The 23,561-nt window shown below is 41.3% G+C and overlaps 1 protein-coding gene across 19 annotated transcripts in view; it reads left to right on the forward strand.

The window, feature by feature from the left end:
* Positions 1–23,561, forward strand: part of PARD3 (par-3 family cell polarity regulator) — a 729,337-nt gene that overhangs the window by 237,706 nt on the left and 468,070 nt on the right. For all 19 annotated transcript variants that reach the window (XM_060160977.1, XM_060160997.1, XM_060160939.1 and 16 more), the window contains exon 3: positions 13,545–13,725. In XM_060160977.1, the coding sequence (XP_060016960.1) occupies positions 13,545–13,725 (181 nt within the window). The remainder of the gene's footprint in view (positions 1–13,544; positions 13,726–23,561) is intronic.

Genomic DNA, 23,561 nt, shown 5'->3' on the forward strand with positions numbered 1-23,561 from the left:
TGGGAGGTTTTGCCAATTACAAGTGGTGGTGGACCACAGCCAGTTAACGCAACCTTGTAGGTTTCTCATTTCCCTGGGTGTTGAGAGGGTGTGATAGCAGTGCTCTTTGTATTTTGAGTATAAGAAGGGTCAGCTCCTGCCACTAGTATCACTTGGTTGCTACTGCTGCTGCTGTTACGGTAATCACATTTTTTATTTTATTTTATTTTTTTAAATTAATTTATTTTTGGCTGCGTTGGATCTTCATTACTGCACGCGGGCTTTCTTTAGTTGTGGTGAGCGGGGGCTACTCTTTGTTGCGGTGCGCGGGCTTCTTATTGTGGTGGCTTCTCTTGTTGTGGAGAACGGGCTCTAGGCATGCGGGCTTCAGTAGTTGTGGCACGCGGGCTTCAGTAGTTGAGTTGTGGCGCATGGCCTTAGTTGCTCTGCGGCATGTGGGGTCTTCCTGGACCAGGGCTCAAACCTGTGTCCCCTGCATTGGGGCAGGCAGATTCTTAACCACTGCGCCACCAGGGAAGTCCCACATTTTTTAAATAGTCAGGAATTTTGTTTATGATTCTCTTTTATTCCAATCCATGTAAAGTGATTCCTTATTTCTGGGTTTTAGCTTTGAACATCTATATAGTAAAATGGGAAGATGGAGCAGAGAAAGTAGCAGGAATACTTCAAGGAAATAAAGAGAATTTGAGGATATTGAGAAGAGATTTACACTGCTAATATATAACTGTGGTAATCAGAGTGATGTGGTAGAATTTAAGAAATGTGTATTGATATTTAATTGAATGTTAGAAAATGTGTCTTTAATTCTGTCTTCTTTCTTTTAGAGGGGAGGTCTGTGAATCTGCTGCAACTACATGCAGAATTCAGTGCCTCTGTGCATTTTGTTTTTTCTGAGGAGAAGGTTCATTCTTTCATTTCGTTCATTTCTTGGCACATAGTGGGTACACAGTGAGAGTAAAAGAATAAGTAAAGTGAAGTAGGTGGGGCCTTATACTCCGGTGCAGCCTTGTATTATCAGCAGTCCAAGTTGTGATCCTTCCTATAGGAAAGGCGGAAACCGCAGCTGGAGGGTCAGGGACTCCGGGAAGGTCCGTGGCTCTTTGTTTTGCATCAGCCTACTGTTTCCCGAGATTCTAGCCTCAGCCTACTTCAAAAGTACTTCTGGTTTCAGAGAATAAATAGTAAGATCTGGATGTTAGAGTGTTGAAAAAGTAGGAGGACGATGACATGGGTAATTGGTCTCATTCCGTGAACTAAGGTACAGGCTGCACTGATCTTCTCTCTTCTTGCAGGCTGTGGTTTTCTGGGTGTGCAAGCAGAGGCATGAGGTTAGGGCATGATGCCCTGAGGACTTGCAGTGGATGAGCTGCTGGTATTAGCTTGCCTATACTTTTCAAAGGGGTTGCAAAATAGATATGCAAACTGATATTAATTCATTATGTATTTATTGGGGCACCTTTCAGGCAGGAGCAGGGTGGGACACGAAGATGAAAGAAACAGACCTTTTCACGAAAACCAAGAGCTGTTTACAGAATCCTCATCTGTTGAGACAAACATAATGTAAAGACGAATTTATTTGCTTCGTGTTATTTGAACAAATATCTGAGTGTCTATTTTTTGTATATCAGTGGACTAAAAATTAAGGTTTTTTTCCTGTTCTTTTACCATTCATTCCCTATTACTGAAATTATTTTAGCACGTGTATTGCAGTAGCTTTAGGTCCCACTTGTTGAAAATATGTATTGATGTCACCTTCCTTGAGAAAGTGCTAATATGCCTCCTGGTGGTATTTAAATACTACTGATCACTACCCCGTGATACTTTCCCTTTCCTGGTTTCCTTGAGTTTACTTACATTGTTTAGTCAATTCTCAAATTTCTTCCAAAATGAAATTGGAGGAAGAGAAGAGAAGCCTGCAATCTCAGCTTTGTGGCGGTTTGGTTCTGATTTCCCTACACGCTCCACGTCCAGATTGGGACCTTAAATAAACTCCTGGCTTCACCCACCATCCACCAATGACATCGCCCAGTTCCAGGTCATAAGTCTTGAACTCCCCTTCCCACCATGGACCCCCAACTCCAGGTGTCTACTGGGAATTGGATCCTGGATGTACCTCAATCTGGATGCATCGTTTTTCGTCCCAAACTTCTTCGTCCTTATACTTGCCCCCTGCCCAGCCACCCAAGCCTAGACATCTCAGATTTGTCCCCCTCCTCCAAGGCGCCACTCACCCACCAAGCACCAAAGCCTTTTAAATAAGTCTCAGCTCTGCGTTTTAATAATTATTTGTGTTACTTGTGTTTTCACTCCACTGCTTTCCTATGAGTCTAGGCCCTCCTGACTTCTTCTCTATTGGACTAAGGAGCTGCCATGTTTACCTTTCCAGTCCTTTCTCCAAACTCCTCCAAGCCTTCTGCAGAATAAATGCAGATTACACTGCTGTGCATTCAGGGCTGCCCCAGGGTTTTCAGGATGAAGTTCACACGGCTGAACTTAGTCCCGGAGCCCTTCATCTTCCTCCGGTGATAACCTCAATCTCTTGACGCTCTCTAAAATCATCACGGTAGCTGACGTTTATTGAGTACTTGCGACCTGCAGGAACCCTTCCAAGCACTTGCTCAGAATTCAGTAAAATAACATGTGCAACAGCCCTGTGCAGCACTGAGACCCAAAATGTGGAGGAGCTGTCCAGGTCCCACAGCTGGGAGGGCTCACCTCTCTGAGCCTCAGTCGTCCTGGGGAACCCATCTAAGACCGGCAGCCTCGCCCTTATGAAAGGAGTGGAGGGCACTGCAAATGATGGGATGACCTTGACTTGACCGACCCCCGCCCACCGGCCCAGTTCCAGGTCAGCCATGGGGAGGTTTTCTGTGAGATGTAAATGGAAGGAAAGCAGAAATTCTGTCTGTCTTCAGAATATGTTCTGCCAAAAAGTCAGGTTTCAAAACTCTTTGTGCTTGGCTAAATCCATTAGATGGCACTGGATTTCAAAAGATTTGTGTGAAATTTTAGTATTAAAGTGATTTGTGGATTAGGGGAGATGTTCAACTTCTAAGGTATTTCTTTCATCCGTCCAACATGGAGGAGAAAGGATTGACACGCAATTAGTATTTATCCTGTGTCCGCTTTTTAAAGAAACATTGCTAAGCAGGTTATACTAATGAAGAGTAGTTGCTATAAAGAATTTTATTATTTAGTTACTTTTTGAATAAACCTGCCAGCTGATTTAAATGAGCTTAATTTAATCAGCATTGTCTTGCATACTGAAGATAATGTGGGATAATGTCAAGGACACATTATCGCTCCTTTTGTAGAAGGTGGTGAGATAATGAGTGTAGCAAAAAGGAGTCAGAAAATGTTTGAAGTTTTTCATCTTTGCCTCCGGGTGGATATTTAAAAGTCACACTTTGTCTTTTTGCATGCAAATTAAGCTGAAAGGCATTTTGTAATGTAACATTAGTGTTATATTTTACAAAACAGATTTGTTGAACTCTGATCTTTTGCTAATATTGGCTTGTGGTTGTCAGAATGAAGACTGACTTTTTGTTATATATCAGTATAAACTGAACTTTCGTTCAGAACTTGGAGTGAACAGAAGTGGTGCGTTTGATGCATCTTCAATGGGAAACAAATGACTGAGAAGCAGCGACTCCCAGTTCTTCTGCTGTGCTTTTCTTAGTCACTTTTTGCTCCTGTGTCCCTCTCCTGCCCCGCAAAGTCAATGAATGCCACAGAATCTTCTGAATTTCTGTCTTTTAAAGCAGTTAAACTCTCTTTTTTTCCTGACGATGCTTTTAGATGGAAGCTAAGATATCAGTGGGAGTCTGGTTCAAATTGTGAAGTCAGCAGTTAAGGGATTACTAACCCCCAAGTGAGTCCCCTATACAAATGGCAGGTTGCCTTGGAAACAAGGCGGGTTCCTTCAGTTGGAAGTATGATCTTGCCTGTAAATGCCAGAGATGATGACTCGCTTACCTCTGTTGCACGATCTCTAGGTCTAACCGTTGTGCCGAGATGCTTTCTGCTTAACTCCTCCTCGGTACTGATGGCTTGATGGAACCAGAGCCAAGTTTTCTTTTCTCGTGCTTCTAATTTTAAACATAATTTGCAAAATTTAGAACTAAGGAAGTGATCCTTTAAATTTCTGTTTTAGGATGGGAAGTTTTCCACTACCGACTGCCAAAAAAATAAAGTATTATAGTTCACCGGATTTGACTGGCAAGGAATTTTAGTGATGAGTCATTTGTCATAGATTCAACAGTGGAATCAGGGATGGGTTGCTTAGGGAGAGTATGTGAACGCATTGTTCTGTGAGGTGGTTATTTGATGAGCCGTGGCAGATTTCTCCCGAGCCTGGAATCACCTGATACATGTGCACTCCATACAGCACGGAGTCTAGGGCGCAGGTTGATGGGAGGCTGCCCTTGTGACTTGAGGCTCAAATCGACTCCTGCTGCCCTCTCACGTAGACGTTTGTATCTTGCTAGGTGCAGGGGTGGTGAGGGCATACGGAGACAAGGTTTTCAGGTCAGTGGAAGAGGCCCTGGCTTAATTTACCTGGCTAGCTGAGGAGGTAAAAAAGACTAGAGGGGCTTCCTAACCAAGGTCTCAACTCAGCTTCAGCAGACTCACCAAGTGGAGGCAGAAATCCAGAAGTGCAGGACGGCAGGCATGAGCAGCGGTCCTGCCTGGTGGTAATTGTGGTGCTGCGTTTCTGGGCTGAGCAGTCACATTGCAGCCTCTCATCCGTTTGGTCTGTGGTTCAGGGGTTGGGGATGGTTGAGGCTGGTGCCCTAGACTGTGGAGTCCGTGTACAGTGGCATGTCTTTGTGGGACAGAGGGGAAGTGTCACTCGTGCATACATACTCCGCAAAGCTCAAGTCGCATCGCTGGGGCTGTAGGTTTTCGTCACGGACCTTTTAATCACAGTTTAGAGTAAAGCATTGATTGAAAGTCTCTCTGTGTGTGTGTGTGTGTGTGTGTGTGTGTGTGTGTGTGTGTGTGTGGTTTTCGCTTGTCACATTGTGCCTGTCTGTTTCCTACGTGATGTTGGACTTTTGATTAATAATACATATATTTTTAAACTTAGATCCCCAACCCCCAGACTATGGAATTCATCAAAGGAGTCACTCCTGGGGAAGTCTCTCATTTACAGTTCGTTAATGCAGCTCTTCCTGAGTCAATGTGTTACACGTACTGATTGTCAAGCTAAATTGTGTACAGATTAAAACACCTTGTTGTTGAATCCTGTTTCTACCCCTCGCTCACTTTTGGAGAGATGTAAGGAGGTTGACAGTGGCAAGGAGACGGGGGCAGGGCACCCGTAGGTGAGGACCTGCTGCCTCTCAGATCTCAAGCCCCGGAGCTGGAAGTTGAGACAGATTTGAGGTTGAGGCTCCAGGTACAGTGCAGGGAAAGGACTCCAGCTCTTTACCTTTCTTAGCTTAGCCAGGAGGAAAAGTGGCTACGCCTTCAGTATGCCCATGGCATTTAGAGTTCTCTTCTAAGCTGTGGGTTTTTTTTGTTTGTTTTTTTTTTTGGTATCAGACAATATACACTTAATTTTTAAAATGCTGATGAAGCAGAGAATTAATCTTGCTTATATAACATTTAAAGTTTTTCAGTGGCAAGCTTGAGATTCTCCTTCTGTTTTGAGTTTGTTTTTATTAGTTACAGCTTGTATTACTACTATTATAAAACACCACTGGCCCCAATATATTCTTTTGCTGTTGTTTTGCTTACTCGACCAGTAAAACTGTAGCTTTATTTAAATGAGGTTTTAATGAACCATGAGAGCAAGTAAGGCTCAGAGAATGACTAAGGATTTAGTGTTGCCTCTGTCGTTAAAGTGAGTTCAGTCATTAGAAAGCTTAAAAATTGATTTGATAGTTTTTTTTGGCCCATGTCTACACAATAATTCATTATTACATCATTACCTTTGATTCTGAGGTTCATAGGGCTTCTTTCCCAGTTTTACCGTCATCTCTTTGAGGGGAAGCTGCATGTGCTCATGGGAAAATCTCAACAAATGCCACCTCCTCCAATTTGGTGTCAACCCATATATGTGTGATTAGCCAATTTCAGGTTCATTTTGTTCTGTCTTACTGTGCAGTCTTGCTTTTTATTAACACTTCAGCAATAGTGTAATGTAGTTGTAACCTCATGGGTGGGTACAAAGGGAACAGTGGTCCTTGGTTACGGGGATGGGAGGGGGCAGGGTTTGCATTATGTCTCACGAGTGGGTCAGCCAGCTGATGGCTACAGCATTTGCATGTGTTCATTGTGGTTTGCGGTTGATAACACTCAAGGCTATTAGTTGAGCATAACTCTTAAATTGGGAATCTAATTAGTCTGGAGGCTCAGTGGGTGACACAGTGTGTCACCCTAAGGGACAGCAGAATTAAATCCCAGCTCTGAAGTATAAGCTGGGGAGTGTCATAGGTGACTAGATTTCACTGTGATTTCCAGATGAAGCGCAATATCTTTATTAAGCATCTCTGTCCATGAAATATTACCTTCTTAAAGGATGCTGTTAGCTCTTGTGGGACAGTAACCTTTGATCATCCACAGGTAGAAGCTTGTGATGGTGTTGGTCTCCTTGGTTGTTCAGGTAGGGAATGTCTTACCCCCTCCTACATGGTATATTGTTTGAAATGACACTGTTAAATATTTATCTCGTTAGGTTCCCCTCTTGTGAGTAGATAACATACTGCACTAATCTATATAACCGTGCTAGTGTCTCTTAGTTTTCCTTTTCTTTTTTCTTTTGGCTGTGCCACACAGCTTGCGGATTCTTAGTTCCCCGACCAGGGGACCGAACCTGGGCCCCAGCAATGAAAGCGCCAAGTGCTAACCACTGGACCATCAGGGAATTCCCTACCATGTTTTTAAAGGTGTATCCTTGAGTCAAAGGGCAAAAAAAAAAAAAAAAAAAGTAAAGGTATCGATATGTGTGATCCTAACTATAGAAACTCCTAGATTGACCTATGGGAAGAAAAAGTCGTTTTTGGAATAGTGATAGTTTAGAACCGTATGTTACGGAACAGCCTTACTTCCGTCATAAAATACATGTATCTCCAACTACTTGATTTTTATTGTTAGTTTTTTGGAATGTTATACTGTGATAGAGCTCTCACATTTTTACTGCATTTTCTCTCTGTTGCATTTATTCTTTACAGGCAAATCTGCCTATGAAACCTCCCTGCCATCGTTCAGAGATGTGTTGTTTTACGTGATGCCATCGTTATCTTGGGGGTTCAGAAGCATCATCATCATAGTCTTGTGTTAGGAAGAATATTGAAAAATGTGGCAAACGCAGAGAGTTCCCTACCAGAAGCAAAATCAAGTGCATGTTGTCTTTTGTGTTTCTTGCCGATTTTGCTTTGATACCGCAGACGAAGTGATTCAGTGGAGTCCGGCTTACTCATTGAGGCCAATCATGTTCCTTAGGTGAAGAAAGGGTCTTAAAGGCACCTTCAAGTTCAGTGTCATTTTTAGTATTTTTCCACATACTTTGGACCTTCTCCAGGGCCGGAAACATGATGCCTTTCTAAAGAGTTACACGTCTTTATTTCAGAGTCAAACAATTTGATATATTAATGTTGAGTGTGTAAAAGATGTTCATGAGACCCATAATAATCAACTTTTTCTGGATATGCGCAGCCCTTACATGAAGAAATCAACAGAGACAGACGGATGACTCAAGGGCTATGGCAGTAAAATGGCTTTGGAGGGCGTGTGGCGTCTGGGCCTAGAGTCTTGGCGACCTCACTTAGGCAACTACTCGACTTACGTCCCCTGCCATTTCCTGTATGAAGACAGAATCTGCAACATCTTTTGATTCTTTTAAAAAGCTCTTCTGATCAAGACTGAGTGATGATATCTTTAGCATGGTTACCCTCAGATATGTTCAGAAACTTTTAGGTAGTGGTATCAAAATTATGTTAACTTGGTAAGGTGGGGTGTTAGCTTTAGTTAATCAAGAATGAACAGAATTCGATTCCAAGACTTGTAGGTGCTCATAGCCTGGAGTTTCCCAGAAGGCTTTGCTGTCGACATGTTAGATGCTCCGGGCAGTGAGGTTGGGAGAAAATAAGATCTCTGAAGTTGGATGGATTTGACTTCCAATTTCAGATTCATTCTATACTTATAGCTAAGCTCTAGTCATATTAATTTTTCTGAGTCTCAGTTTTCTTTTCAGTGAAATGAGATGTAAAATGCTGCTCTGTGTTTGTGTGAGGGGTTGAGGGGAGGATGGAGGGCACCTGCAGAAGAACTTCACTCTGTGCTTATTGTGATGTTGACTTTTTCTAGCAAGCCTTTTCCAGTTGTTTTCCCCTCTTATTATTGGTGTATCGAAGAACTTTGCCTCAGTCTGTAGTTACTCTTGAAACTGATCCTCAATTTTCCATAAGTATATATTTATCAGCCACCACGCTATCACTTAATAATAGCTAACAGTAAGCATGCGCTTGTGTTCTGAAAGTCGACACGCCTTCTCTCTGATTTGTCACAAGTCCAGGAGGAGAGGTCCTGGCACTAGATTAGTTTCCTATTGCTGCCATAACAAATTACCACAAACTAGTGGTTTAAGACATCACACATTTATTAACTTGTAGTTCTGTAGGGTAGAAGTCTGACATGGGTAACGTCAAGGTGGAGCAGAGCTGCATTCTTTCCTGGAGGCCCTAGGGGAGAATTCATTCTCTTGCCTTCCAGAGGCCCCCGCGTTCCTTGGCTCACGGCTCCCTGGCTTCATCCTCAAAGCCAGAAGTGTCATCTCTCTCTAACCATTGTTATAGCTCCCTCTGACCACAGCTGGGAAAGGGTCTCCACTTATCCAGACTCCTGTGATAAGCTGAGGTGCACTGGATAATCCTGGACAGTCTCCCCGTTTTAAGGTCCTTGATCTGAATCGCATCTTCAGGTCCCTTTTGCCATGGAAGGGCAACGTCCATAGGTTCTGGGGATTTGGGTGTGGACAGTCATGGGCATTATTCTGCCTACCACAGTCACTATCCTGTTTCCAGATGAGGACAAGTAAGGCTTAGCGATGGCCGAGAGGCCAGTGGATTAGGCCAACATCCGTCTAAGAAGTAAGGTCAGAGCTGGTTTTGAATGTAGTTCTCTTTGTGAATTCTGTGCTCTTAGCCACTTGGCTACACACAGTTCTGGGCTTTTAGATCTGATTTTTATCCATGAAAGAGGCCACCGTTGATCCAAGTGGTTTATATATGCATTTACGTGTGATGCTTACGAAATGGGTTTTCTGTTGGAGGGTTCTGATGTCTCAGGCAGCTGAAATGACTTGTTCTGAGGGAGGTGGCAATGTGTGGCCAAGTTTGGAGTTTTATTTATAGGCGGGTCATCGTGGGTGTTATCCTAAATTCTGCCTGTCTTTTCTCGTGGAAACTGGATAGGTGAATGGATCAGAAGAGCGATGAAGTAATAACTATTGAAAGTTAAAGTGAACTTTCAAAAACAATCTACTTCATGGACAGCAGTGAAGATTCCATCTGTTAAAATATGGATTTGAGTCACGTTTCACAAATTTAAAAGCAAGACATTTCCTTTATTTTTTGAAGGACATGATAGAGATTTTTAATATGTGATGTTTTTGTGAAGGTCTCATTTTCTTTTGCTGTGCTACTGTGTATTCTTGTAGAGTAGATTTTCTAAAATCATATATCCTTCCCAGTTTAACACAAAATTACTTTATGTCTGCACCTGGCACTTAAATTTTGGTTTAAATGAAAGCTGTAGAATTGTGTGTTATTGGCATATTGCAAATCACCAACTGTGATTCTGCCACTGAAATTCAAACAGCATTTGTTCGTGGCACAGTCCAGATTTCATAATTCTTGTGTTTTCTAAAAATGCTGAAGATAATTATTGAAACTAATATATGTGTATAAGTTCTTCCATCATGTGTGGCATTTAAGGCTCGTTCTTTGTAATTTTCAATCTCCATTTTCAGTTTGCAGAAAGGACTTGATTCTTGAGAGAACACATCATTGTGAAAAGTGAATAACAAAACTTGAATTTCATTTGCTTCCAATTAAGCGCCAAAATGTCAGAACTTAATATCTGCAAAATGCATATGAAGCCACACACCTTGTGAGAAGTCTGATGAAATTAAAATCAAGTATAGAAATTCAAAATCCTGATGAAGAGCTTGAAATGAATATTGTTAGCTTATCAGGGTTACCAAGGTACCCTGACTTCTAGTTTTATTTCCCAAATTGAAAAATTTAAATTGGATGTTACTAGAGGGAAGAGCAAATTAGTGCAGGATCATCAAACTATGGCCCGTGGGTCAAGTTTGGTCCACCGTCTGCTTTGTAAATAAAGTTTTGTTTAAACATAGTCACCCTCATTTATTCATGTATTGTGTATGGCTGTTTTCATGCTACAATGCAGAGTAGAATAGTTGTGACAGAGACTGTTTGAATTGCGCAGCTCCAAAAATATTTACTATCTGGACCTTTTAAGAAAAATGCTTGCTGACCCCTGATCTGTAGAATCAGGGGTTACTGTCTGTGTTACTAATATGCGGAGATGCTTATCAGATAAACAGTCTGATTATATATATGTATATATACATACATATACCTACAACACACACACATATATACTGTATATGGAAACTTTAGTGTATATATACAAACACCTTTCCATTTTTTATAACTGCTAAGGATTTCTTTTCCCACTGGTGTTGCTTATTATAAGGTTGAGTGGCCCAACTATTCATCTGACTTTAATTTCTTCTTACCACTTAACCTTCCTTCAGATTGTTTAATCAGCTAATTATATAAGATGCCACAGCAGGATTCTGAGCTTCCTGTTTGTCGCACGTCTCTACGACCTTATGGTGGTTTTCTTTTTTGTCTTATGAATTGATTGATGTCAATAGCATTTGTTCAAAATGACAAACTATAATTATAAACACTTTGCATATTCTGTGAATACACCTTTTGGTCTGTTAACTGATCAGAGTATTGGCGTTGAAAAGGCTTGGATTGGCGGCAGAAGGTGTGGTTCTTTTCGTGTGCAGTCCTGACTCTTCTTTTCTTGGAAGGCTGAGCTTACTTCGCCAGGCATGGGATTAGAGTGTGAATGACCAAGGTGTTCTGTGCCTTAGAACTTTATTACTCTTTGAGATTTTAAAGAAGTGCTGCCACTGTTTAGTTATAAGAAGAAATAGGTTGAATTTTAATTTTTATGGTACTTTGTTATGCTGTATTATGAAAATTTTCAATTTTGAAATAGTTTCATATTTCAGAAAAGTTACAAAAATAGTACAGAGTGCTTCCATATACCCTTCATCTATCCCTAATGTTCACGTCCAGCATAATCATAGTGTAGTTATCAAAGTTAGGAAACGAATAACATTGAGTCCATCCTACTAACTAATCATCTGAATTTTGCCTCTTTCCCACTAATGAGGCCTTTTGAGGCCTTTTGCCTAGCCCAGGAGCCAGGCAAGGGGCTCACACTGAGTGCAGTTCATATTTCTCCTCAGTCTCCTCCAAGGTACACAATTTCATCAGCCTTTTACTTTCCCGACCTTGGTATTTTTAAAGAGTAGTAGTTACAGAATGCTCCTCAGTTTGGATTTGTCTGATGTTTCCTCACGATTAGACCAAAGTTATGCATCTGGGGCAAGAGTACCACGGAAGTAACGTTGTATATTTCTCAGCGCATCTTTCAGAGGGTACGTGATGTTGATGAAGCGAAGTGACAGCACTTGGTGAAGTGCTGCCTGCCAAGTTTCTGCCCGCAGACACTACTTTCTCTTTTTAATTAAAAAGCATCTTACGGGGAGATATTCTGAGATATGCCCATATCTCACCATACTCTCACCCGTTAACGTTAGCGTCCATTGGTAGATCTTGCCTGAGACAGTTCTGACTGTGGAGGTTGCCTAGTGATAATTTCTCTTTTAGTGATTTTTTCCATATTTATTAATTGGGATGCTCCAGGAAGGAAAAGCTGTCCATTCTCCACCATTTGTTTATTTATTTCTTCGATTATTTACTTATATCATTATGAACTCACAGATGTTTAGTTTATCTTGGGTTATAATCTAATGCTCTCATTATTTGATCGTTTACAAGTGTCCCAAATGGTTTCGGCCCTTGGGAGCTCCTTAAGGCTGGCCCTAATTCCCTTTGATGTGCTTCCTTTGATGTGTTCTTTAGTATCACAAGGTGTTCCAGGCTCATCACGTATTTTCTCTGTCCCCAACCCTGGAATTAACTATTTTTCTAAGGAGTTCTAGTTCATTTATTGGAGAATAGTATTAGAAACCATGATCTGGCCACTTGTGTTCGTTGGTTCTTGGACCAGCAATTTGACATTGAAGCAATGTCATTGCTTCTAGGATCTCTCACTGGACAGAGCTAGGACACATGTATTCACATCCATCCATACCCGTCGGCCTACCTCCTTATAAAACCACAAGTTCATATTGATGCCTCTAATTCTAATCTAATACTACAGTATATTTCCTTGCTTGTAACTTCTGTTTCTGGCGGTGAGAACTTTGGCTCTCATTAGCCAAAATATTTTTTCTTTCTCATTCATTCCTGCTCTCTGTGTGTGTGTGTGTGTGTGTGTGTGTGTGTGTGTGTGAGGAGTATGAATTTCTAAACTATGCGCTTGTAAGGGACAGCTTTACTAACTAGAATACAATATTTCTGTGAAGGTTCTTTTTGCCTTTAGCCTTACGTTAAACAGTGAAAAAAAAAAGAGTTTCGTAAAGTGACTTAGTTCTTTTCTTCCCCACCCTTTTCGTGTGGTTCTGTTTTTCATTTGTAACATAGCTGGGTTTATTTGTTTGTGCTCCATTTTAGATTCCCGACCCCCAGACCCCACCTTGCCTCCTGATCGATTTCAATTATTTATTTCTCTTTTAGGTATTTGAATCATTATGATGGTTCTAAGAGTCAGAGTTACAGAAGAATATATTCAGAAAAGTGTTACCGCCCCATTATCTCCACTATTGTTCCCATTCTCTCTTTCTTTCAACCCGGTTCCTACTAACTCCCTGTAGCCTACCCGTCTCATTAGTTTCTTGTATCCTTTCTGTGTTTCTTATGCACAAATGAGCATTGCACAGTTTTTAATATACCCTTCTTCCCATATGAAGGGTCCCTTATACCTTTTGCTGGATAAACTATATATCATGTATATGCATTATGTATAGGTATATATGCACTTTCTTTTCCGCTTGATATATCATTTACAAAAAGATTTAAATCCACTCCATCCCCTTAAGCATTCTGTGATATAAAACCATTTTATTTTTATTTTCACCCAGAGAATTTTGCATATGAAGTGTATGACTTAGAAATATAAAAATAAAGCATCAAAACTCAGGGCAAGACTATTTCTTTGAAGTTTCTTTTCCTAAAACCTAACATTCCTGGGTGTGTACATATCCATATTTTTCCTCTGTAGATTTACATCAAAGGTGGTGTGAGTTGTTGGTTGTCATTTTAAATGCCTTTGTTTATAATCGCAAATTTACCTGTCATTTCTAGCTGGTAGCAGTGTTTGATGAGCAGGACCCGCATCACGGAGGTGACGGCACCAGTGCCAGCTCCACAGGCACCCAGAGTCCGGAGATGTTTGGCAGTGAGCTCGGCACCAACAGTGTTTCAGCCTTCCAGCCTTACCAAGCAACGAGTGAGATCGAGGTCACCCCTTCAGTCCTCCGTGCCAGTGAGTGCATATTTCGTCTTCAGTTACGGGGATGCCGACTGTGTTATCCAGCCATGCTCTTGTGAATGGAATTCATTGTCTGTTTATATCAAAAACTGATTAAGTTTAGAACCTGGGCAAGTGTCTTTTGCAAGAGAGGGAGGCAAGATTCTTTATGTTTTCATAGATTGGCCTTACTTTACTTTGGACTGGTAGACTTTTAATTGCTCACCAAAGGTAAATAAGGATAATAGTTAAACTTACACTACCTGCATTTTTCTTTCCATGTGCTTTGTATGAACGCTAGAACAGATAGAAATAATCAACGTCCTTCCACTGAAACCAAACACAGTGTGTTGGATTGACCATCAAGTTGGTTATAACAGTTACCTGAACTTTATCTGGAGAACAGGGGCTGAAGGGACCTCAAGGATTGTTATCTTCAGGGATCTGGAAGAGTTGCTATTAGGTGCCCTCTCAGGAAGCGAAAAGATTGGTTTTAGTGAGTGTGTAGTAGGGATCCTAGGGTCCCTAGTGCCCAAGTTCTAGGACACTAGCTGGAAGAATTCTGCAGCCATTCCTGCCAAGCTCACAGTGAAGAGCTTCTGCTAAACATTCTGTTTAGCATTTGTAATTGTATAATCTTATCATTGAACAATTGTTAAGACTAAGAAGGCCTATTTCAAGAAATTTATAACTTAAAAATCATTTATCTTTCAGGCACATCTATCTAGAAACATTTCAGTTTTTCAAGTGGAAAATTTAGTCTTGTGTGATGTGGTCTTCAGTAGATCTTCACATAGAGATAGGTAATAATATATAAAATAATATATAGAATATAGTTAGATAATTTTTAGAATATATAGTTTATTCTTATAAAATGCATCATTGTCCCCACTTTTCACATTGGTAGCAGTCTGTAGCATTTTGGTAATTTGCTTCTAGATGTTCATAAACTATTTCTGCTTCCACTGTCCCTTGAGAATCTCTCTCTCTCTCTATATATATATGCACACAGAGAGAGAGAGAGAGAGAGAGAGAGAGAGAGTGAGTGTGTGTGTATGTATGTATATATGTATGTGTATATATATATATACGTCAATTTAACAGTTAACAAATCTGACGATCTATCAGAAACCACAGGGAAAGTATGCCATATAGAGATGTAGAGGATTGAAAGGCACATTGCATGATGGGATATGTATGTGATGCCCAGGGGGTCGTGTATGGTTGCAGACCAATGTTAACCACTTTCTAAAATTGCTTTCTATCACCTGGACAAGGATAATCGTAGTGAGAGCTGGGCACAGTGGAAAATGTTTCCAAGGAAGTGTGGACATTAACAGCCACTGTAAGATGTTTTAGCTGGACCTTTCCTTGTATCCAGGAGACGTAGGTTGTTTGTGCACATACATGAACAAATATATTTTAAACTGATTTTGTGGAAGTAACTTGATTACTACATGGATACACTACTTAAAAAATCTTACGTACGATTTACTTTGGGCAGTGTTTTTCAAAAGGTGAGGTGTATACCATGTATGGTATATGAAGTAACATGTAGGGGGTGTGCAGGTCATTTTCTTTTCTTTTATTGTATACTAGCTCATTAAGTCCATGCCTTAATGATTATCTTCTTGGCACAAGCTTGTGTTTAAGAAATGGATTGCCTAGTTTTGATTTAAAGAAGATTTTAATGAAACAAGAGTACAAGGATTCATAGGTGCCTGATGTTTGGAAAACAGCGTCTTTATGTGAGTAATTACACCTTAATGTATATAATGAAATACAGAGCTTTTTGCTGTGTTACTGTTGTGGTTTTTTTATTCAGGTGTTTTACAAAACAAGGTGCACCTTTAATTTAGCTGCACCTTAAAAATGTGTTGGAGGAAAGGCCAGTCCTGTCTTTAGGTTAAGAAGAATTTCAATGGCTTGCTGCCCATCCACTTACATCTTTTTTTTTAATTTATTTTTTACTTTTTGGCCACGCTGTGTGGCACGTGGGATCCTAGTTCCCCGACCAGGGCTCGAACCCAGGCCCCCTGCATTGGAAGTGTGGAGCCCTAACCACTGGACTGCCAGGGAAGTCCCCCATTTATATCTTTTGACTTCACTGACTCAACAAGATTTTTAAACCACCACCACCCATATTTGGCTGGCTCTGTGTGTTAAAATTTAAATGCTGTTTTCAACTCCAAACATCGCTTTTACCTTGTTTTAATTGAGAAAAGGAAGTTATACTTGAAGCATATGTGTTGTCTTGCAGTCATCAGTGGGAAGATATGCAAATATTCAGAGCAAGAAGCTCTGAATTTTATTTGCTAACGTTATTTAGATTTTATGGCCTTGGCAGGCACTGGGTAAATGCGTGTTAAACATTTACTAAATACAAGGTTTGGTGACTATGTGAAAGTTACCCAATACCTATGAGTCATTTTCTACAGTATTAATACCATTCATTCGGAAATAAAACAACAGTAGGTCTGTGCTGGCCAGGCCTCGTGTGAGGTGATCCGAGTTCAGAGTTGAGTTAATATGGCCTAGTCCTTGCCATCAAGGAGTTTATGCTCTTCCTCTTTTCTTTTTTTTTTTTTGTGGTACGTGGCCCTCTCACTGCTGTGGCCTCTCCCGTTGCGGAGCACAGGCTCCAGACGTGCAGGCTCAGCGGCCATGGCTCACAGGCCCAGCCGCTCCGCGGCGTGTGGGATCTTCCCAGACCGGGGCACGAACCCGTGTCCCCTACATCGGCGGGCGGACTTCCAACCATTGCGCCACCAGGGAGGCCCGAACCATGCTCTCTAAACCTCACGGTTCTGTGATAGATGTTTAACTGTATTTTTATTGTTCACAAATCCAGTTTTAGAGAGACCTACTGTGCCCAGGAGCACAATTTCTGGAGCAGATCATTGAGCCCAAGTCTAGCATTTTTTTTCCCCCACTTGTGATCTTTTAATTTTTTAATTCTCAAAGGCTTTTTATAGAGATCAAACATTCTGGGGATAGCCTGGCTTTAGAATGATGGCAGGATTTCTTTTCATCCCAGAATACTGATTTAATATTTCCTTTGGAAGAGCCAGACTGAAGATTCGAGATTCCTTGGCAGGAAGAAGTCCTAGAAATAGAATTGCTGTAGACATTTTGAGAAACAAAGTATCCGATTAGATTGTCTTTTAACCTTTCTGAGCTGTGTTAATTTTATAGTTAATTTTTATCCACGTCTGGCAAAATGTTGCTGAAAATGGTGCTCTTTAACTAATTGGTAAGATTTTACTAGCTCCCTAACTTTGAAAACTTACAGAGACATCAAGAACTGCTGTACAGGGCTTCCCTGGTGGCGCAGTGGTTGAGAGTCCGCCTGCTGATGCAGGGGACGTGGGTTCGTGCCCCGGTCTGGGAGGATCCCGCATGCCGCGGAGCGGCTGGGCCCGTGAGCCATGGCCGCTGAGCCTGCGCGTCCGGAGCCTGTGCTCCGCAACGGGAGAGGCCACAACAGTGAGAGACCCGCGTACCACAAAAAAAAAAAGAAAGAAAAAAAAGAAAGAACTGCTGTACAAGGCTTGTGTCAAAGTTAGGTGCCCCCGACCCCGCCGCCTCTTTCTCGAGCTCTAAATTTTTTTTCTTACTCAAGAATATACGGATTGGTTTTTTCTTGCTACGAGATCCAAGATCTTTGGTTTAGAGACCTATTCTCTTAACATTACCTGGTATTAGAATACTATTTTCCAGATTTTATTTAAACATATACTGAAAATAGAAATAATATTCCTATTGTATTTCCTTTTAACTTGTGAAGTGGAGCATGGCATACAAATGGCATTCTCAGTATTTCAAATAATTACCTTCTTACTGTGCAAGTTCTATTCAGCATATAAAACCCATCCAGTTTTGTTGTAGATGCAATCTGATTATTACATGTTGACAAGGTCATATATCTATTAATTGGATTGGAGATGGGATACAAAATTGCTGTAATTATTGTAATTTTCTAGCTAATTGCAGGGTTGGTGGTGAATATTTTACTTCTGCAAAATGAAAAACAGTATTCCATCAGAAGTTGTTTTACGGGGTTTCAGACATTCTGTTTCATATCTTTGGTGCTTTTTGCCCACAAAGTATCTCTTTTGTATCTTTTTTGTGTATCGATCCGCCTCTGAATGTCAGAGCGCTCATTGGCAGTGATCAGTGGAAGCAGCAAAGACAGAGAGCCTGGAGTACTCTCAGCTACCTCTTTGTTCTGGCTGCCACAGTACCTCTATTGTTTATTTATAAATTGGAGTACTCTCCTTTCAGACTTACAATCAAGGTTGGATGGGTCAGATCCCATTGGAAGAGGACTCCTCTGATCTGCTCTGCTCTCTTGTCACCTGTGCACTCAGAAATACTCCATGAAATGAGCGTTCTTCACTACATTCAGACTGTTTATGTGTTCTTTTTTGGCGTGAATAATTAAGTGAATTATTGGTCAGCCCACTTCACATTGTAATACGGGGCTTATGTTGCATGTTCGCTGTCTTTTGTATTTTTTGCTTTATTTAAGCTAAGCTAGCTTCTAAGAGCTGGAAGCCGAATTGACATTTTAAAAATAATGGTGTGTATACAAGGTGAGTGTGTTTGGAGGGTTGCAGTGGGGGGGGCCGGGCTACTGAGGGGGGTGTTGGAAGCTTGCTGCCGAGGATGGTGCGAGCAGACTGATGTTTATTCCCTGCTGGAGTATGAACTGGAGGCGCAGGTGGCAATCGCCAGGCCTAATGAGCAATTTGGCAGATAAGACGGGCTGTCAGGCGACGGCAGTTCGGCAGCAGGCACGCTGTCTGCGGACCAAGATGCTTGTTCCAGAGATGGCATTTCAATACCGTAAAGAAAGCCGCCTTTTTTGTTGATGGCTGGTATCGCAAAGATGTGTGTTTCATCCTTCAATTTTCCAGTGAAGTAACCAGCAATCAACATATGGTGATTTTGGTTGCAAAATTTTTTTTAATTTTTTTTTTTTTTTGCGGTACGCGGGCCCCTCACTGCTGTGGCCTCTCCCGTTGCGGAGCACAGGCTCCGGACGCGCAGGCTCAGCGGCCATGGCTCACGGGCCCAGCCGCTCCGCGGCATGTGGGATCTTCCCGGACCGGGGCACGAACCCGTGTCCCCTGCATCGGCAGGTGGACTCTCAACCACTGCGCCACCAGGGAAACCCGCAAAATTATTTTTAAACTTGCCTTTTCATGTGGTCATCCATTAAGAAAAATGGGCGGGGGGGGACACAACAAGATATATTTTCCCCACACCAGAACACAAGAAATGTTAGGTTTTAAAATGCTAATAAAATGTAAGCGATCAGTTGCTTCGTTGGGCTGAAACATTTCATATGTGGTCTTTACATTGGAACTTAACACTCCACAAGGTAACAGTGTAGTCTTTTCATCATACTGTGTCATTTATATCTGCTTCCTTTACCCAGGAATCCTTTCCTTCCACAGAGCACACGAAAATCTAGACATGTGCATGGGTTCTCCCCACAGAGGCTATAAGTATACTGTATTGCATAAGGGACGCTGGGGACAGGTTTCCACATCTTTGTAGGATGGAGCAGTCCCTTAGGAAACCTCCAGGTCCATCTCCCCTACTTACCATCAGGAAACTGAGGCTCAGTGGAGTGAACTAACACAGTCTGTGCTTAGGGCATAACCATCAAGAGGAGTTATTGCCGAAAACGTATGGACACTTACTGTATGTCAGGGTACCATTGTGGCATTTCCAGACACCAGACTTGAAGTCAGAACATCTTTGCACTTCCTGTCTGACACCAGTATTTCCGAGTTATCTTTCTGCAGAATAATCATTTACTTCCTACATTGTTCAGTTACATCTTTGTGAAGTACTTAATTTAAAAAAATCTCCACACAGATGTATACAGTATTTTACACTTAATAGTGGTGACTGTTGGGCCACTGGGAGGAGGAATAATTTTAGAAACTCTGCCCCATGTAATCAGATGGACTTTGGCCTGTAGTTAGCAGGCGGTCCTTGGTCATTGAAAAGGCTTCCTGTAGTGTTCACGGCACCACCTGTGTGAGATCTCCACACCCCAAACCTTATGGAACTGGACCCCTTGTGCACAAAGTCTCTGTATCTGTCACACCTGCTGAAATATAGGGAAGAATAGTTTTACAGGTTCCTTCCCCACCCCACTAAGATGTCTCCACTGTCCAATCACTTCTGTATTTCTCACTTCTTTTTGTCCTTGGCTAGTATATTTTACTTGACCCTGGGGCCCTGCCTTGCAGTCTTGCCTTTGTATGGGGATATATCTTATGTGTCCGATTTTTTTTCTGTTTATCAGGTGCAGAAACGGTTACTGACATTGAAAATTTGTAGAAGTGATAAAGCTATGGATATATTAAGAAAGTACAATTTAAATTGAAGCAAGAAAGCCCATTTTCAAATGGCAATAAGAAGTGCATTACATAGAGAAAATAATTGTATGAAAATGTTTGAGCAGACACGATTAGATTGTAAATAAGCTTTCTTTTTCATTTTCATTCTACATTCTAACCAGGTATCTAGGTTCTTTTTTCTATTAGCACATGTCACAGAGAGACCCATATGTGGATTATTTTGTCATCATGAAATCCTGGCAGATAACATCTTCTTTTTTCTTCTTGCTGCTCTTGATACAGATCTCTTGTATAGATCTTCTTGAAGCTGTGTTTGCTTATTTATTCTTTCATCGCTTTTAATGTCAGAAGTGCCTTTGTGTTCCTCGTTCTGTTTGCTCCTGTCTCCAGCTAGAGACTGGCTTCATCTCTCAGATTCATTGTGTGAATCTCAAATGGGAAGGGACTGAGAGGCAGCCCTGCAGGGACACAGAGTGCTTGGTAAATGTGCCCCTGAGGTTTTCACCCCTTCTGCCTTTTCCCTGAAATGGACAGCTAGTGGTCCCTGTGATAGCCATGTTTTGAAGAAAAACCACCTTACATCTAAATCAGTGTATTGATTCATTATACTATTTTGTATTTACAAATTTCATTTATATTGATTTATAAATTAACAATTTATTAATTATTATTTATCAATTCATTGCCTGCATTTCAGCAAATTGTTTTTCTGCTTAGTAAAGAGCCTGGGCACTGCAGCATGTGCGCATAGCGGCATGAAATCGTGTGCTCCAGGACACACGTGAGAGAGGACAGCGCCTTCTCACAGAGAGATCTCTATCCAGCACTTTCTGTGGCTTAGATTTGATGCTTCCTTTACATATTTCCCTCCAGTTGACATTTGACAGAACTTAAATAAATCTAGAATTTTTATAAGTGCAAAAAAGGGGACTGTGCTTCCGTTACCTCACCTCCTGTTTCTCTCTCTTGGTCTGAAACATGGTCCAGACCATGGACCTGGCTTATTCTCAGGTACTGTCACACTGCCTGTTCCTTGGTGGAATGCCTTTCCATTTGTATTCTCTCTAAAAGTTGTAGAAAGTTTTCTATCCCTACATTTTTCTACATTACCCTCCCTTTTCTATCTGTTCTGGAGATTAAGCAACCACTATGTGTTATTTTTTTCAACTCTTTCTTACAGAGTTGAGAGTAAATACAGCAATTACAGCAGCTCGTTGCCTGGGCTGCAGTTGTGTTTTGACCGTATTATACGAGCATCGTTTTCTTGTCTTTATAGTGGTACCCTAGTAATAAGTCTTTGTATGCACAGATACACATATCTATGGCTGATATTTTGTGAGGTTATATATGGAAGGGGTATAGGAGCAGCATGTACCTTCAGGAAAATAAATCATTTTGTAGAGATAATTCCCTTGTTTAAAGATAGAAAATTACAACCGGAACCGTCTAGGACCAATCATAATATGGAAAGAACAGGAGCCAAAGGGCATTTCAGATTACTACTTCACTCAGCCCATCATCACATTTAATTAAAATGTCAGTTTGTGCCATGGCTGATCCACTGGTTAATTTGTTATTTAGATCAGCTTGAGAAGTGTTTATTTTAAATATAGAATTTGTGTTAATGCATTGGAAAAGAATATTCTCTTGCTTGGCAGAGATGTTGCAGCCTAAAGATTTATGACTTAGAACAACAAAAACCAGCTGGTGATCAGTTTGCATAAGTAGGATGGGGGTATCTACTGATGCTGGATAATAACCGTTCTTATGTAATCAGAGTAAGGGGATTTGGGAATGGGAGGCAGAAGCAAGGTCGATGATGAGTCACAGGGGCTTCCCTGGGGGTCCAGTGGTTAACACTCTGCTCCTCCACTGCAGGGGCCACAGGTTCGATCCCTGGTCTGGGAACTAAGATCCCGCATGCCACGCGGTGCAGCCAAATAAAGAAAAAAAACAAAGAAGAAAAGATGAGTCACAAATCATAGAGTAGAACTGCATTGAATCCTGAGAATGGGCCTGTGATCCGTGGGCAGGGCTTGGGGCTCATGTGTCCACTCTGAGGGGCGTGGCAGAGCCACGTGGGCAGCGGTCTGTCTGGGCTTTGCCCTTGGTGCTTTATCCAGAAAGCTTCCCAGTCTGCCTTCCTCCTTTCTCTCCCTCATCGAAGACATGGCGCCTCTTTTCTTCAAAATTGGGAAATTAGTTTGATCAGAGTTAATACATAAATTTTGAAGAGCAGGGTGTTCATAATTTTCTGTGTGTGTATATGTTACCAGTTTTCCATTCCCGCTATAGCAAGTTACCACAAACTTAGTGCCTTAAAACAATACGATAAGTCAGCGTCTCATGTGGATCTCAATGAGCTAAAGTTCAAGGGTTGGCAGGGCTGTGTTCCTTTTGGAGGCTCCAAGGGAGAATCCCAAAGAAGGGAGAATCCATTTCTTTGCCGTTTCCAGCTTCTGGAGGCCACCTGTGTTCCTTGCTTGTGGCCCTTTCTCCATCTTCACCATCGGCAACCTTGCATCCCTTTGACCATCCTTCTGCAGTCACGCCTCCCTCCCTTTCCTTCTGCCCTTCTCTCCCATTTTTAAGGACTCATGTGATTACGTTGAGCCCCCTGGAAAATCGAGGATAATCTCCTCACCTCAGCCTTTGCCTTCACTCCACATGTGCAGGCCCTTTTGCATGTCAGGTAACATGGCAGGTTCTTGGGATTAGGATGTGAACGAATCTTTGGGGGCCATTATTCTGCCTACACAATATACAGTTAATATATAATATTAATAATGTGAGGTAGTGTGAAAAAAATACCACTTCCATTGCTCTGTGTTTGGGGCATTATCTTTCCTCATCAGGTGACTCTGGATACGGCAATCAGTGTCTGACCCAACAACATTTATGTGATGATCATTTTGATGTAAGTACATTGGAAAGGAAAGTAATGAACATTGGGACAAGCCATCTCATTAGAAGTATTTCTCGGAGACCATTTCTAATTTAGGTGAGCCAGATAGAGCAATATTTATAAAAACATCACTCTAGCCATTATTATATAATTCTGTTTGCTTGACTTTCATGTAACAATTTGTTTGATATTTAATTCTCTTGCATAATTAAAAAGAATTTTCAGAGTATTGACTTTTATACTCTAAGGGAGAAATTTTGATTAGAAAAATTATGTGCAATTTGTGAATACTGAAAACATCGGGCGGTTTCCTTATCTCCTATGTACTCTCTCTTCTTGCTCAAGCTCTCCTTCTTACCTTCCTCATGACTTATTGTATTTTTAAGCTTTAGTTTAGTTTAGTTATGTTCTAGGCCTTCCCATAAAGTATCTGAACAATGACTTTTAGGTGATTACATAAATTGATGGAGCCTTGTATTAGATGTAATTTTCATTCTTGAACCTCCATCAGTTCGCATTCTTGAGCTCTTTTAGAAGTTTCTAATAATTCTGTTTTGAATGGTGTT

The sequence above is a fragment of the Lagenorhynchus albirostris genome, chromosome 1 (genome assembly GCF_949774975.1).
Source record: "Lagenorhynchus albirostris chromosome 1, mLagAlb1.1, whole genome shotgun sequence".
Taxonomy (NCBI): domain Eukaryota; kingdom Metazoa; phylum Chordata; class Mammalia; order Artiodactyla; family Delphinidae; genus Lagenorhynchus; species Lagenorhynchus albirostris.